General features: G+C 36.3%; 1 protein-coding gene across 7 annotated transcripts in view; it reads left to right on the forward strand.

Moving 5' to 3' along the window:
• The window catches only part of RAB27B (RAB27B, member RAS oncogene family), a 141,860-nt gene extending 136,552 nt beyond the window's left edge, over positions 1-5,308 (forward strand). For all 7 annotated transcript variants that reach the window (XM_045456863.1, XM_045456867.1, XM_045456860.1 and 4 more), the window contains 2 exons: positions 2,484-2,607; positions 3,698-5,308. In XM_045456863.1, the coding sequence (XP_045312819.1) occupies positions 2,484-2,607; positions 3,698-3,887 (314 nt within the window). In that variant the 3' untranslated portion in view covers positions 3,888-5,308. The remainder of the gene's footprint in view (positions 1-2,483; positions 2,608-3,697) is intronic.
• Positions 5,309-15,837: the final 10,529 nt, after the last annotated feature.

The following is a 15,837-nucleotide window of genomic DNA, read 5'->3' on the forward strand; positions in this document are numbered from 1 at the left end:
AAGATTTCTTACAACTATGTAAGCTACCACATCTAATCTGGAAAGGAGACAGGGAAAAGCAGCCGTGTTTTCTGAGAGGGTTCACTGACACCTAAAAATGTGTGCCCTTGTGCATGGGTTAACTAATGGATTAATTAACCAATGGATGAATTTGGTGAGAAACTGCTCCAGAGCAGACCAGCCATGTGAAGATAAGATAAAGTGTGTCAATCATCTCACATGAGAATTTTACATTTTTGGAAAAAATGTTCAAATGTAAGGAAGCTTTGAATAGAAAAATAGAAAGTTAGGTATAACATTAAGTTAAAAGTAACCTAATCAGTTATTAAAGACAGATTGATATATGTCAGCCCAGGAAAATAGCATTTGATTTCCTTTTTTAAAAATTGATATAGCACTAAAGAGAATATTTCATTTGCATTTTTATTACAAACATGAATTTTGATCCTAATGTATATATACTATATATATATATATATATATATATATATATATATATATATATATATAAGTTGTCCTATGGGACTAGTGATAGTCTTATCATTTCTAGATTTGTCGGGGCCGTCTATGGCCAGAATGATATTTTTTAAAAAATTGGATCATGTTATTTCCCTGCTCAAAGTTTTTCTGGGACCTCCCAAATCACTTAGAATAAAATCCAGACTCCTTCACTCACCTGCAAGGCCATGGATATCAGGCCTTGGATTCCTGTGTAATTTACTCTCATTCTGCCCCAGCTCATTGGCCTCCAGCCAAAAGTCTCTCTTGGTGACAGGGACAAAAGGCACATCCCTACCTGTGGCTTTTGAACTTTCTGATTTTTTTCTGCCTTGATTTCTCATCTCCTGTTTATGGGGTGTGCTAGCTCTCTCATCACCTTCAAGGTTTTGTTCAAACCTAATTTATCTCTTGGAGGAAGCCTTCCCTGACCACCGTCTACACTAGTACTCCTCCTTACTTTGTATCTCCCCAATGTACATTTTATTTTCTTTTGTCACTTCCACCACCTGGCATTATATTATATATTTCTTTACTTGTCATTTTGACCCTCTTCCACTAGAATGGGAGCTCTATAAAAGTGCTTCGTCTGCTCTGTTCCATTGCAGTAGTCCAAAACCTGGAATAGTGTTTGGCACAGAATAGATGCTCAAAAAATATCTATTTATTATTATTATATATGATTTATAATTAATATATGTAACTGCTTTAAATGCAAATTCAATAATGCACTTGCTACTATGGGGGAAAATACCAACAAATTCTGACTTCGTTAATTGCTTTTCCAGTTGAGTGTTTATCTTAGAATCTGTCTCTGTTTCTGTTTATTATTGTATTTCTTTATCCAAATTTTGGTGGTATTATTAGATTCTGAGGAGATAAACAATAATATTATTAGATTTTTTTCAGAGAATGACTTATTCATCCCTTTTCAAGGCAGATAAAATTCTTCCTTATTTAAAAAAAAATTCCTGAAGGGTACTGTTGGGATTTAAGATAATTAATTGGCATGTCGCGTAACATTTTAATTTTTAACACCCAAATAATTAGTGTTACAGGATAAGCCTTGTCTTCTTCCTTGGCAAAGTTTCATACAGCATCTCTTGAGATAGAAATTAAAGTAATCCCTGTAATTTTAAAAACATAGGTTGATAGATTTCTTATTTCCTTCCTTCTTTCTTCTTTGTTCCCTCCCTTCCTCCCCCAACCCTCCAGTCCATCCTTTTTTCCTTCCCTCCTTCTCTCTTCTCTCTTTTGAACAGAGAAAAGAGAAAAGAGAAAAACCTGTCTTAAAATTATTTCTCCATGAACTTGAACTTGTGGTAGTTCAGAAACATTCTATTCTTACAGATCATCACCTTGGACTTCAGGAGATAGAAATGTAGCAGTCTCTTAAAGGAAAGAGTAAACTTACACATTTAAAAATCCTGTTTACCTGAGTGGTTCAGTCAACTGAGTGTCCAACTCTTCATCTGGGCTCAGGCCATAATCTCACTGTTTGTGAGCGCGAGCCCCATGTCAGGTTCTGCACTGTCAGCATGGAGCCTGCTTGGGATTATCTCTCTCCCTCTCTTTCTGTCCCTCCCCACCACCCCCCTCAAAATAAATAAATAAACTTAAAAAAATCCTGTTCTGTTATCTCAACTTTTACTTGAGGAACAAATAGTATGAAGTGGTACATCCATTTCCCCAGATGGAGAAGAGCACTGATACGTGATCATATAGTTGCTTCATATAAATTATTATTAATGATCACAATCTGCGATTTGTGAGATGCTATCTTCATTCATTTTACCAACGAGGAAGCTGCAGTTGAGAAGCGTTGAGTAACTTGGCTAATATAACCAGTAGGCAGCCAAGCTGGAGGTGAACAATTAGTTTAGGAATTTGAAGTATGAAAAAAAAAAGGAATTTGAAGTATGAGCAGTCATTAGACATCACTTGTTTATAACTAACGTGCTGGGTCCATCTGCTTTCTTCCTAAGGCCAACTGCAAGCAAATGCTTATTGTGAAAATCCAGATATAGTATTAATTGGCAACAAGGCAGACCTGCCAGACCAGAGGGAAGTCAATGAAAGGCAAGCCCGGGACCTGGCTGACAAATACGGGTGAGTCACTAACGTGGAGATGTCATCTAATCTAGCACACTGCTGCTTAGTAATGGAGCAGGGATATGAGGCTGATACTAGGAGGACACCCCTTGAATCAATACTGGCACATGAATGAAAAAGATCTTTCAGGGGAATGTATGGGATCTTTCAAACCAATTAATAGTAATAGCAGCTAACATTTGCTGGGTAATTATTATGTGCTAACAACTGTCCCTAGACTTTAACTCATTTAACCCTTCATAACCATATGTAGGAGATCTGGAGTCATCCCATTTTAGATACAAAGAACTGAGGCATGGAAAGATTAAGTAACCAATGGACGGTCCGGTAGTTGCTAAGTATCAGAGTTTGAATTCAACTCAGGCAGTCTGAGATCAGAGCTCGTGATCTTCAACACTACATTCTACTGCCTTTCAACTAATAGTTGTAAAACTCTAAGAAATAATACCTAACATGGACATAATGTAATCCTCATCGAAGCTGAGCTTAAATGGCAGATTACAAAAATGTAAAATACCCCCCTGTGATTATAAATTGAGTTCCACCACAGACTTCAAATTTAAAACAGTTTCATCTTCTCTGCCAATTTTTTACTGAAGAATTAATTCTCCTTGAGGGCTTTGAAAATATGTCTTCTTGAAACTTTTGATTCCGAATAAATATAGACTTATTTATTTACATGTATATCCTATTCAGTGCCTGCTTAATTTCTAAGTCATATTTCCAGATAATTGATTAAAAGGGAAATGATATTTTAATGGTAATATTTACCACTAGTTTAGGTATTTCTACCCTCTTAATTTTTTTTTTTTGAAACAGTGGTAATGCATTAGCTTCAAATTCCTGAGTACCTCCTGTATCCATTTCCTTGTCCATAAAATTGGTGATACCCATAGGAAAAAGCAGCCCACCAGCTTTTACTCACTGAGAAAAAACAAGGATGCTTTCCAACTCAGCCGGCAAAATCTTGATTATTTCACAGTCTCTCAGCCAGCCATGCTTTTGCATGTGTGACTCATTTGTACATCTTGTTGTGTCTTTTCTGATTTCTTCCTCTCAAAAATATTTGTCATCTCTTCTATTCAAGCATACCATATTTTGAAACAAGTGCAGCAACTGGCCAGAATGTGGAGAAAGCCGTGGAAACCCTTCTGGACTTAATAATGAAGCGAATGGAACAGTGTGTAGAGAAGACACAAGTCCCTGACACCGTCAATGGTGGAAACTCGGGAAAGCTAGATGGGGAGAAACCAGCAGAGAAGAAATGTGGCTGCTAGTCCCTGCATAGGAACTGATCATCAAAAACCCCACCCAAATATTACTTCCCAAAACAGCGGCAAACCACAAAATTGTTGTTGAGTAGACCATGCATACTGGCATATCTTGCTTTTCTGCCTGAAAAAATCTATTTTAAGAAACCAGAATAGTCAACAGTGTTCAAAGGATTGACCAGTTGTCTCTGAGGCCCCTCCAAACAAGATCAGAGATTTCCTAATGTGGTCTCACTGTGATGGATGCTCAATTTGTGTGTGTGTGTGTTTTTATAAAGAAGATGAGTAGATAAGAAAGTATTCAAGATGATTATCTGTGAGTTTTAAATCACAACAAAAATTACCATGTCACATGGGGGAAAGGGATAGGCCAGTAAAGGGAAAATATAGAAAGACAATTTTTTTCTTAAAGATTGCATTTACTTCTCATATAGAATTTGATTTGTCCTTTTAGTTTTGCATTGGAGGGACATATTTAGCTAAAAATGGGTACCCAATAAAGAAATCTAAATCGATCGTTAAGAATGACATGGCTATGTACACCCAATAAGCTGTCCTAGGATGGCTTAATTGCTGATAAGTTGATGAGAATGTGAAAGTCAGACTTCTGCTAAAATATGGGAGATTGTATATTAATGTCCTTTTTATATTCTTAATAAATGGCAAATGGACAAGAACAGGACTGTGAATGACAAAGTACAAAAGAAATGCCCTGGAAGAAAAATGAACGTATGATAACATGGCATTTGGACAAATGAAATTAAATGTGTCTGTTACAGATGTCTGGAAGAGTCATTTAGCCAAATTTCACCCAAGCCAATTAGAAGTTGACATTATCACTTGGGATTAAGAGAATCTCCAGAGGTTTCCCTTTCAAACAAAATTTTGGAAATCAGTTCATTGTTCAGTCTCACGTTTCATTTTTCTTAGCAAATGGTCATGAGGAGAAATTAAAGGTTGCCAAATTTCTTTATTTCTTTAGAAATGCAGTCAAGAAAAACTATTTAGACTTTCTTGTTTTTTTTAGATGAAATATGTCAGCAATATGAAAACAAAAAGTGACTAATAGTTGTGCGTTTCTTTTTAATTTACAAAAACAATGGAAACTTGGAATCACTTTTCTACCCTCCACACCCACCCCTGGCTTTGAATCAATTGTAAAAATACAGGTGTATCACTTTGTAGAGCAACAACGTCAGAATGATGGATGGTTTTATGCTCGCTCTGAATTTTCATGGCATTCATCACATAAAAATTGATGATACCTCATGCCATAAAACAATATATTTAACATTTGTTTTCATTTCGCCTCAGGCAAAATACCCACCTTTGAGGTATATTTGGGGGTAGGGAAAGAGTGGAGCTATATCTTATCTCTAAAAAGTTGGTTAATCATTTTATTTTTTCACATAAAACTGCCTTTTTTTTTTTTAAATTTTTTTAACGTTTATTTATTTTTGAGACAGAGAGAGACAGAGCATGAACAGGGGAGGGGCAGAGAGAGAGGGAGACACAGAATCGGAAACAGGCTCCAGGCTCTGAGCCATCAGCCCAGAGCCCGACGCGGGGCTCGAACTCACGGACCGCGAGATCGTGACCTGGCTGAAGTCGGACGCTTAACCGACTGCGCCACCCAGGCGCCCCAAAACTGCCTTTTTTTTAAAAAAAAATCATCACAAACATATTTTCCATTGTCCTATTCTTAGTATTGTGTCTAAACTGATATTACGTTGTTTTTTTTTTTTATCTTTATGGTAAGCCTAAGGAACTCCTATTAAACGATTATTTAAATACTTGTCAGTTTTACCTATAACAAAGGCATCACGCTTCAAGTTTTCTCTTTTTATCATGAGTATATAATTTTGATAGGATGGTTCCTCTTCCTATAAAATTTGCTAATTAAATTTCATTTTGCCATACTCTGTATATTTTTAAATTACAAACATTAGGAACCCTAAATCCAAGTCCCCCATTCTCCCCTTGAGCCTCTAAGGTCTACATCTGGTATTGACTCAGTTTTAGGAACACAGGTCCAAAGGATTGTCTAAGATGTTCTTGCAAAATTCTCAGTGTTAATTGCTCAGTTCCTCTGACTTCTGCAGCATAAGGCTAGCTTCTAAGATACATCATGCTTGGGTGTTCCTTCCAATGGTGTTTTTCTCTACGATGCTCTTCGTGACCTCAGTGCCTGAGCCATGGGGATAGGAAGCTATTAGCCAAGCTCAAAGATGTTTTAACTGAGAGTAAAGTGAGAAGAAGCAATATAATCATTGCTGTGGCAAAATTTGGCAAACTTCCTATGGTCATTTTATCAACTCTTCTTTGGATTCGAATTGTGATGTCCCCTGCATCTCCGTAATAGGGAATGTTTAGCCTTTATAAAATCCTAAAGGTATTCTATTTTGGATTTGGTTTTTTGTTTTTGTTTTTGTTTGCTGTTTGTTTTTGGTTTCTATTCTTTTTCCAGTTATATGATTGACTTATTTTTGCCAAGATTCTGTCATTGTCAGTTATTTCACAAGAATTTCTTCGGAGTCTATTTTAAGATCATTATTTGATAGATGTAGCATGAAGCAGAGGGCGATGATGCCCATAATTATAGAACTATGCCTATAAAAATAACAATTATTGACTAGCATTCTCAAGAGGAAGGAAATCTAAAGAAGACAAGGAAACTAAAATAGCATCCTACTTATAAATAAGTACTTGATCTAAAAAAATATTTTCTCTGACAAGTTCGACACCTGATCCCAAATTCTATGTCACCATTACTGGAAATTCCTTCACTTAATTATTTCAGAATTAATAATTATGTATAATCCGTTTTATAATTTCAAATTGGTTTGAAATTGCTTGTTAGTATACAGACTGCTTTAAAGAATTGCATACCTCCTTTAACCCAAAACAGCATGTATTTTTATCCCAGATGTATCCTGTTATTGTTATCTCCCAAATGCTTTGGTAAACCCCCATACTGTATTTTGGGGAAATATTTAAAATGTAGATGAAACTTCTTTCTGATATAGAAATCACTTCTGGAGTGCTTACACTAGTTTGATGTTTACATTGCTCTAACACAGTGCCTCGAATACTTCTGTGACCAAATTTGTCTCCAACCACATAGCTCACATTTCCTATGATGTCATAAAAGAAGAGGGCCTCACAGAGACACTAACACAGTGAAAGATATCCTGGTATCTTCAGCAAAGCGTACAGGATGTTACTGGAATCTGGAGATGATTACCACCATCTCTTTCTCCTAAGCTTCTCACGGAAAGAGCATTGCTTGAGATTCAACTGTGAGTAGGTACAAGGTTACCTTCTAATACACAAAAAGAAAAATCCTTTGAAAACTGTGTCAAAAAATAGCTGAGAAAACATGTCGTCTTGGTATGATGGGTGTCACAAGTCATAAATTGGCAGAGAAAATGCGAAGCGCTAGGAATTGAGCTTGTGGGTCTCTACGTAAGTTTTAGAATTCTTGAAACCGCTCTAGTGATTTGCTATCATTTCCATATTATCAGCTATACACTGCAAAAAAATTCAAAACCAGCATTTTCTAAAGCAAAGTAAACATTTCATCTGTTGTTCTTAACCAGATGGGCCAGTCCAGTCCATGTATCAGCGGATGTCTTTGTTATGCTTCTAGCGTAAATTATTCTCTGCCAACCTGCACACATAAAATAAAATGAACTGGGTAAGAGTTTTAATCTGATCTTTCTTGTCTCCACTGTAAGAGGGAGAAGTTTGACCATAGGGAATTACATGACTACATTAAGAATAATTTAACAACAGCCAAAATATCCTATAAAGTGTTAATTGAATCTAGTGGAAATCAATAAGTTTGATGAAGCTCATCTACCTACTCATCAGCCAGAAAGAGAAGCAATATGTGTAATAATGAATAGCTAGGTATAGTAGGAACCTGGAACCTATGTCCATGACACAAAATTATTCACTGCTCTGTATCTCTGCTCACTTTTAAAAAGGTTACATATGCTTTCTTCAGTGTCTATTATACTAAAACACTGAAGGAAAATTCTCATCCATGAAGAATTTTGGGGTTATCATCTCAAACTCAAACTGTAAAGAGGTAATATTGAAATTTCTGGTTTCCTAAGAGAATGAACTCTTTAAAGGAGAGATCTGAGAGCTGGTGTTAGCCAAAGGGATGGAAAAGTTGTCTTTCACCCTGTACCGCCAAGCTTTAAAACATTAAAAGAAGGCTGGTGTCTGTGAATATTTTAGGGAAAGCTTTGTTATCTTTAAAGATGCCAAGATGCTTGAGAAAGTTGTCAGAGAATTCACCAAACACTATATTTTCTTCTTGATCTTCGACCAATATGATATAAACTTGTTTCCGGGGAGAGCGCTGAGCTCTTAGACATGGAAAGCAGAAATAGAGTATTATCTGAGATGAATGTTGTCTCAATGCTTTATAAACCCATGACGATATTTGTCTCAAAGTAGAACTGATAAAATCATTGTTAGAAATCTAAGGAATTTTATAAATTTATTGCCTTAGAATTCTTAGGTGGAGACCCAAACGTGATGACATTATTGGGGAAAAGCTGTAAAGGGAGGTTAGAGTTAAATGTTGTCTGAATAGTGTTCTTAAATATTGCAGAACACACAGAAGGCCATACTTTGAGTTTGATTTTTAGGTAGAAAACAAAAGGAAAATTAGTAACAGGTAGAGTTTTTGTAACTAGATCCATGGCAAATATTTAACCATCATTTTTATCTACCAAGTAGTTTATGCCTTTAGAACTAAGCTAATAAAAACATTCAAACGCCAAATGTTTCATTAGTGGCATCAAAATGTGGGAACTTTGAAACATTTTGTTTGCTCTATCCGAACTTAATTTTCTCATAAGTTGCATTTTGATTAATTTTTCAAGGAATAGAATCAAAAACATGCTTCTCTGCAGATCTCCTTTTACCAACAGTGTATGGTTGAGATATTTTCTAGCTTCATATATAGATAGAACAAAAAACAAGCAAAAAACATTAGTAACAAAATAGTGGGATTATTTTGAAGAAAATACTTTTGAAGAAAAAAACTTACAAAGAAATCATCTTTGAGTCGATCAAACTTGTTTAATGGCTCCTTTTCTTTCCGACAGGTCACGGAAATCATGGCTAATATCCCTCAACTAACTTAGTCTTTAAGAATCATTAGCAAATTTTGTAGAAGTGGGCATGTCTGTCCTTAACCTAATGGATCCCTTATTTAACCAAAGGCTCTTGTCCTTATATCTGTTGGAACATCAAAATAGTGTCCGTCCCTAGTAAACGTATTCTTATAATTTTCTGTTCTCCAGGTTATTTTTGTAAATCCTCTTTGAGAGGAAACCTAGTATTGTAGAAAGGAGACTCGTCAGAAAGAACAATTTGGGGCTCATGAGTGTGCCATTAAATATCTTGGTGGCTTCTCCTCATATGGAACTTATAAACCCTGTGTCCCTCATAGAGTTCATGTCAGTATCAAAGGAAACTACATCTAAGAAATTGGTTTGTAAATTATGTTCCCTTTCGTAAACAGGCACTATTATCATAAGCTAAGAGTAATAAAAATTACAGTAATAATTTAAACCACTTGTGAAAAGAAGTGTCATAGGCAGGGACAAAACACCAATTTTAGTAGTGGGTATTGGAAGGCATAAAATGATAGCAACTTGAAGTCATTGTATTTGATTGGAAATGTTTAATATATCTCAAGTTCTTGAAAAAACTATGAGCTCTATTTCATTTTGTATGTCATCTTGTATTTCTTTCAAGGAGTCCAATTACATTCTAGATAGTATATTACAACTTGGTCAGATCCTCCTTGTACAAATAGGGCTTTTGTGTCCATAGCCTTGCAAAAGGTACTGACTGCATCTGAAATTATCTAAGAGAAATAAGTTATCCTGCTTAATGTATTAAAAATAGATAATGTTCAACATAACACTGAAGTGCTTCACTGTATTCCGACAGTCTACCTTTAAGTGATATTATTCTCATTGTTAGGCTAAGCACTTTTGATTGTTTTGTCTGTCATCTACACAGACCACTGTTTTGTCTAGTGCTATGAATGTAAATGAAAACCTTAAACACGGTGTTTTTATTTTATGCACCCCTGAGTAGACTGTGGTGCCTGACAAACACTGTTAGATCATAATTTTGTTGTATCAAAGTTCTAGTGGCTTCAGAAATCATAGCATCCAATGATTTTGTGGTGTCTGGGTTTGAATACTATGGTGGAGAACTGTATTCAGTGATTGTTTCTGCACATTTTTTCAAATAAAAATGCATTTTTATCAGTAATCTTGTGTACTCAAAGCAAACTTATTTCTGTGTTGCAGCTGAATGTGTGGTGCATGAAGAACATTAAATCAGTATCAACATGGAACTTGTATCATATTTGAAATGGTATCCATTAGGAACTAGGAAAAAAGAAGTGATTTGGATTTAGCCAAGTGATTTTTATCCATCTCTCTAAACTTTTTCATTTATGATTTGTTTAAAGACTGGGCTTTGCAAGGGAAATTTTCTGATAATTTTGAATTATACATGTGTGAAATTAGCAGTTAACGTGTTGAAGTATTCCATGGTACGTAAGCACCTCGATATATTACAACCTTTTTCTTCCCCATAATAAAATGCTGAGGCAGGAGGTAGTGACTTCCTTAGTCCCAGACTGGTGAAAGGACCAATTCAAGACCACAACCAAAGAGCTTCCTTTTAAATGTTCATTTGCAAAGGCTGCCTTGTTCCCAGAGTTGCTCTCATTCCATATGTTACTTAGTCAGTCTTTGCCAAGATAATGATGAGTTTTTAATTTAGAGATAAACAACTCTCCCACTGCAAGCAAAATAAATCCTTGGCACTGTTCTTTCAACTTTACTCCCTGGTAGCAGTAATGCTGTTTCACAAAGGCAGAATCTTTCGCCCCTGGGTTCGTCTTACATAATTCATGACAAGTCATTAGGAACTTGCTTTCCCTAATGGCTTTATAGGATTTTTTAAATAGTTATAGCATGCTCCATATTGGGGGTGGGGTGGGGGAAGACCATCTTGACCTTCAATGTCTTTAATGCGGAAAGGGAAAATCTTTTAGAACCTGTATGTAAGGTGTTTGGATTATTCAGTGCTCTTTATACCAAGAACAATTAGAATTTGATGAAGGCTATATTATAGGGGCACCTGGGTGGCTCAATTGGTTAGATGTCTGACTCTTGGTTTTCTTTCAGGTCACGATCTCACAGTTCGCGAGTTTGAGCCCCGTGCTGGACTCTGCACTGACAGCGTGGAGCCTGCTTGGGCTTTCTCTTTCCCTCCCTCAAAATAAATAAATAAATTTAAAAAATTAAAAAAGCAGCATCAAGGTTAATAGCCAACAACTTCAATCTGTTTGCTTGATTCTCCAGAGAAATTTGTATCGTGACTCATTCACTGATGAAAAATAATGAAACAGAAAGATGATTTGGAGTCATGCTAGTTAGCATATTGGATTGTGAACACGCATCATCTGGCTTCATGGACACTCTTCTCCTCCTCTGACTTCCAAAAGCAGTTTCTCATGAGTTCCTCTAGGCAGAGTGTAAAGTCAAAATAAGACCACTCAACTGAACCTCTCAAGAGCAATTTTCCCTTCACTGCGCCTTCCAGAAAACATGGGTTTTCTCAGTATGTTAGGAAAACACAGACAACCAAGAATTGATACAGATTTCCTAAAAACTGTTAGTTTACCACTGCTCAGAATTCAAAGAACTAGAAAGATAATTTACTTTTCAAATAAAAGGAATGATTTATACAAAGGAAACATGAAACACTATATTGCGTGGAAAATGATTGAGACAATGTTAGGACTCACTCTTGACCTGCCAGTCCAGCTGCACTGATGTCCCAGCTCTTCTGGGACACTCCTGGTCTGCCTGTCCTCTGGAGCTAGTGCACCTGGCTTGCCCCTTCCCGGACGCTTCTTCCACCAAATAATACCTTTTTCGGGTCACTTTCCTAGCCTTCTTCCTATCTTTGCTTACTTAAATGTTATCTTTAAAGAGGGAGGCCTTATTTAAAATTACTATCCTATTTAAATTACCAATCCATGGTTACTACATTTATTTATTTTATTTTTAATTTTTTAAAATGTTTATTTTTGAGAGAGACAGAGACAGAGTGCGAGTGGGTTGGGGCAGAGGGAGAGGGAGACACAGAATCCGAAGCAGGCTCCAGGCTCCGAGCTGTCAGTACAGAGCCCCATGCAGGGCTTGAACTCACAAGCTATAAGATCATGACCTGAGCCACACTCGGAGCCCAACCGACTGAGCCACCCAGGCGCCCCCATGGTTACTACATTTAAATTATCACCCAGTTTAAAAGTGTAACCACAGCCTTTCACCCCTAGTAATTCCTGATCCCTGTGTTATTTTTCTTCACAGTCCATGGGACGTCTCTGACTTTATAACCTGGGTTTTTTGTTTTTTTTTTTTTTTGTCACTAGAATATATTTACATTTTACATTTACATTTTACAGATTTTTTTCCTTTTTCTTTCTTCTCTGACACGTTCACACCCTTCTCTTTCCCCACTGCCATAGCCCTGGCATCTAGAACAGTGCCTGGTAAATAGAAGACATCAATATATATTTGTTGAAAGAAGAAATGAATGACTCCTACACGAGAACCTGATAGAGTAGGTATAGAATAACGTAGCATTAACTTAAAATTTTTTACTACTTTATTGAAATTGATATTTAAATTGTACAATATATTGGTTTTGGGCATGGAAGATATCCATGAAAACATAACCATTATCTACACACTGGACATTTCTACTACCCCCATATATTTCTCTGTATTGCTATTTGCACTTTCCCTCTACTCCCTTCCCCAGGCAAATACTGATTTGCTCTCTTTCACTGTGGAATCACATAGTATGTCCTCTTTTTTTCCTCTAGATTCTTTCACTAAATATAATGATTTGAAGTTTATCCACTGTTGTATATATTTATGCTTTGTTTCTTTTTATTGTCAAGTTCTCTTCCAAAGTATGGATGTACTATGTTTTGTATCACCTGTTAATGGACATTTGTGTTTAGCTCTTGGCTATCACAACCAAAGGTGCCATGAAAATTCAGATACACATTTCTTGTGGACAGAAACTGTTGTTTCTCTTGGGTAAAACAAAAACAAAAAACAAAGAATGGAACAGCTAGGTCATATGGCAGGTGTATATTTAACTTTTAAAGAAACAGCCTGGTTTCCAAAGTGCTGGTACCATTTTTGCATTCTTGCCTTTAGCACATGATTTTGTTTCTCCACATGCTCAGTAAGGCCGGTGTTTGTATTTTAGCTGTTTTAGTGGGTGTTTGGTATTTATTTCTTAGTGGTTTTCACTGGCATTCCCCTGATAGGCAACGGATGAGGCATCTTTTCATATGTGTATTTTTAATTTGTCTATCTTGTTTTAAGAAGTGACTCTCTGAACATTTTCGTCCATATGTTTATTAGTTTGCCTTCTCATTGTTTTAAAAGTTCTTTATATATTCTGAATACAAATCCTATACATGTGAATATTTTCACCCATTCTGTAGGTTGCTTTTTAAAATTTGTTTAGTGGTGTCTTTCAAAGAGCACAATATTTGAATTTTAATGTTCAATCATCAGTTTTTTTTCTTTTATGGTTTGTGTTCTTTGTGTACTAAACACAAAGGTTGCAAAGTGTTGCAAAGAGACTGTGTTTTCTGCTAGAAATTTTAGTTTCGTTTTACATTTAGGTATAGTGTCCATTTCATGTTAATTATACACTGTGAGAGATAAGAATTGATGCTAACTTTTTTTCACATATAAAACTTGCAGTAGGGGTGCCTGGGTGGCTCAGTTAAGAGTCCGACTTTGGCTCAGGTCATGATCTCGCGATTCGTAGGTTCAAGCCCCATGTAGGGCTCTATGCTGATGGCTCAGAGCCTGGAGTCTGCTTCGGATTCTGTGTCTTTTCCTGTCTCTGCCCCTGTCACACTCTGTCTTTCTCTCTCTCAAAAATAAATAAACAACAGCAACAAAAATCCCACAACAACTTGCAGTATTTTCAATGCCGTTTAGAAGACTTTCCTGTCTCCTTTCTACAGCCTTGACAGCTTTGTCAAAAATCAATCACATAAAAAAAAAATCATATAGATGGGTCTATTTATGGATACTCCTTTCCATCCATTTAGATATTTGTGTATGTTTTCACCAATACCAAACTATAAATATGTTTAATTTCAATTTCACTAATTTCAACTTTGTAATCTGACCTTGTTAACTTTACTTACTAGTTCTAGTAGCTGTTTGGTAGATTCATTAAAGTTTTCTACATGAACAATTGTATGAACAATGGACATTTTACTTTTCCTTTCCAATTTGTATGCCTTTTCTTCCTGTTTCTTTTTCTTGACATATTCCAATGGCTAGGACTTAGAGTACAATGTTTAAGAAAAATGGTGAGGGCAAGCATCTCAGTATTAGTCTTTCATCATTAGTTATATGAACTGAAGGCTTTTGTGTAAATGCTGTTTATCAGAAAGATAAAATTTCTTATTCCCAGTTTGCTGAGTTTTTATCATGAATGAGTGTTAAATTTTGTCAGATACTTTTCTTCACTTATTAAAATAATTATATAATTTTTCTTCTTTATTATGTGTATATGGTTACTTACGTTGATTTTTTAAAATATTTTGGGAGAGAGAGACAGAATGAGCAGGGGGAGGGGCAGAGAGCAAGTGGGGCAGAGGATCCGAAGCTGGCTCTGTGCTGACAGCAGTGAGTTCAATGTGGAGCTTGAACTCACAAACTAAGAGATCATGACCTGAGCCAAAATCAGGAGCTCAACCAACTGAGCCACCCAGGTGTCACTCATTGACTTATTTTCAAATGATAAATCAACCTTGCATGCCTAGGAGAAATCCCAATTTTCTGTAATTCTACCTCAATTTTTAAACACTCGTAAGTATATATTTTAATAACACAGCAATTAAATATGATTATCTAAGTCTTTACTGAATCTTAAGATTTCCCACCCCCCAGGGGCGCCTGGGTGGCGCAGTCGGTTAAGCGTCCGACTTCAGCCAGGTCACAATCTCGCGGTCCGTGAGTTCGAGCCCCGCGTCGGGCTCTGTGCTGGCAGCTCAGAGCCTGGAGCCTGCTTCCGATTCTGTGTCTCCCTCTCTCTGACCCTCCCCTGTTCATGCTCTATCTCTCTCTGTCCCAAAAATAAATAAACGTTGAAAAAAAAATTTTTATAAAAAAAAAAGATTTCCCACCCCCCCAAAAAATGGAAGGAAGCAAAAAAGGTGGAAGGGAGGAATTAAAATGATTATGACATTAGTTGAAGGAATTTTCAGTTCTTGATGGAATGGGTCCTCACATCAATATTGATGAGGATTCTATGATTACCTCAGGCTCAGAGGAGAGGTAAAGAAAGTAAAGAAATATGGAAGAATTTGAAAAGTGGGTTCTTAATTTTATAATGCTACTATTTTTTCATATTCAGAATAAAATATTAATAGATTACTTTTTCCCATTAATTTGGATCCAAGAAAAAATTAGCAGAAAAATTCAGGGAGTCATCTGAATACCTGTTCACTAGCAAAACCAATCCATTGGTTATGGATTTTATTGTCATGAACAATCAAATAAAAATGGCTTAATTTACTTATGCATAATTATTTTATTTATTTTTTTTAAATGTTTATTTTTGAGAGACAGGCAGAGCACAAGCAGGAGAGGGGCAGAGAAGGAGGGAGACACAGAATCCAAAGCAGGCTCCAGGCTCTGAGCTGTCAGCACAGAGCCCGATGCGGGGCTCAGACTCAAGAACCATGGGATCATGACCTGAGCGGAAGTCAACACTTAATCGACTGAGCCACCCAGGCACCTCTACTTATACATCATAATTTTAATGTAAAAAGAAAAACAAAAAATAAACAAAA

Source organism: Leopardus geoffroyi, chromosome D3 (assembly GCF_018350155.1).
Source record: "Leopardus geoffroyi isolate Oge1 chromosome D3, O.geoffroyi_Oge1_pat1.0, whole genome shotgun sequence".
In the NCBI taxonomy this organism is placed as follows: Eukaryota; Metazoa; Chordata; class Mammalia; order Carnivora; family Felidae; genus Leopardus; species Leopardus geoffroyi.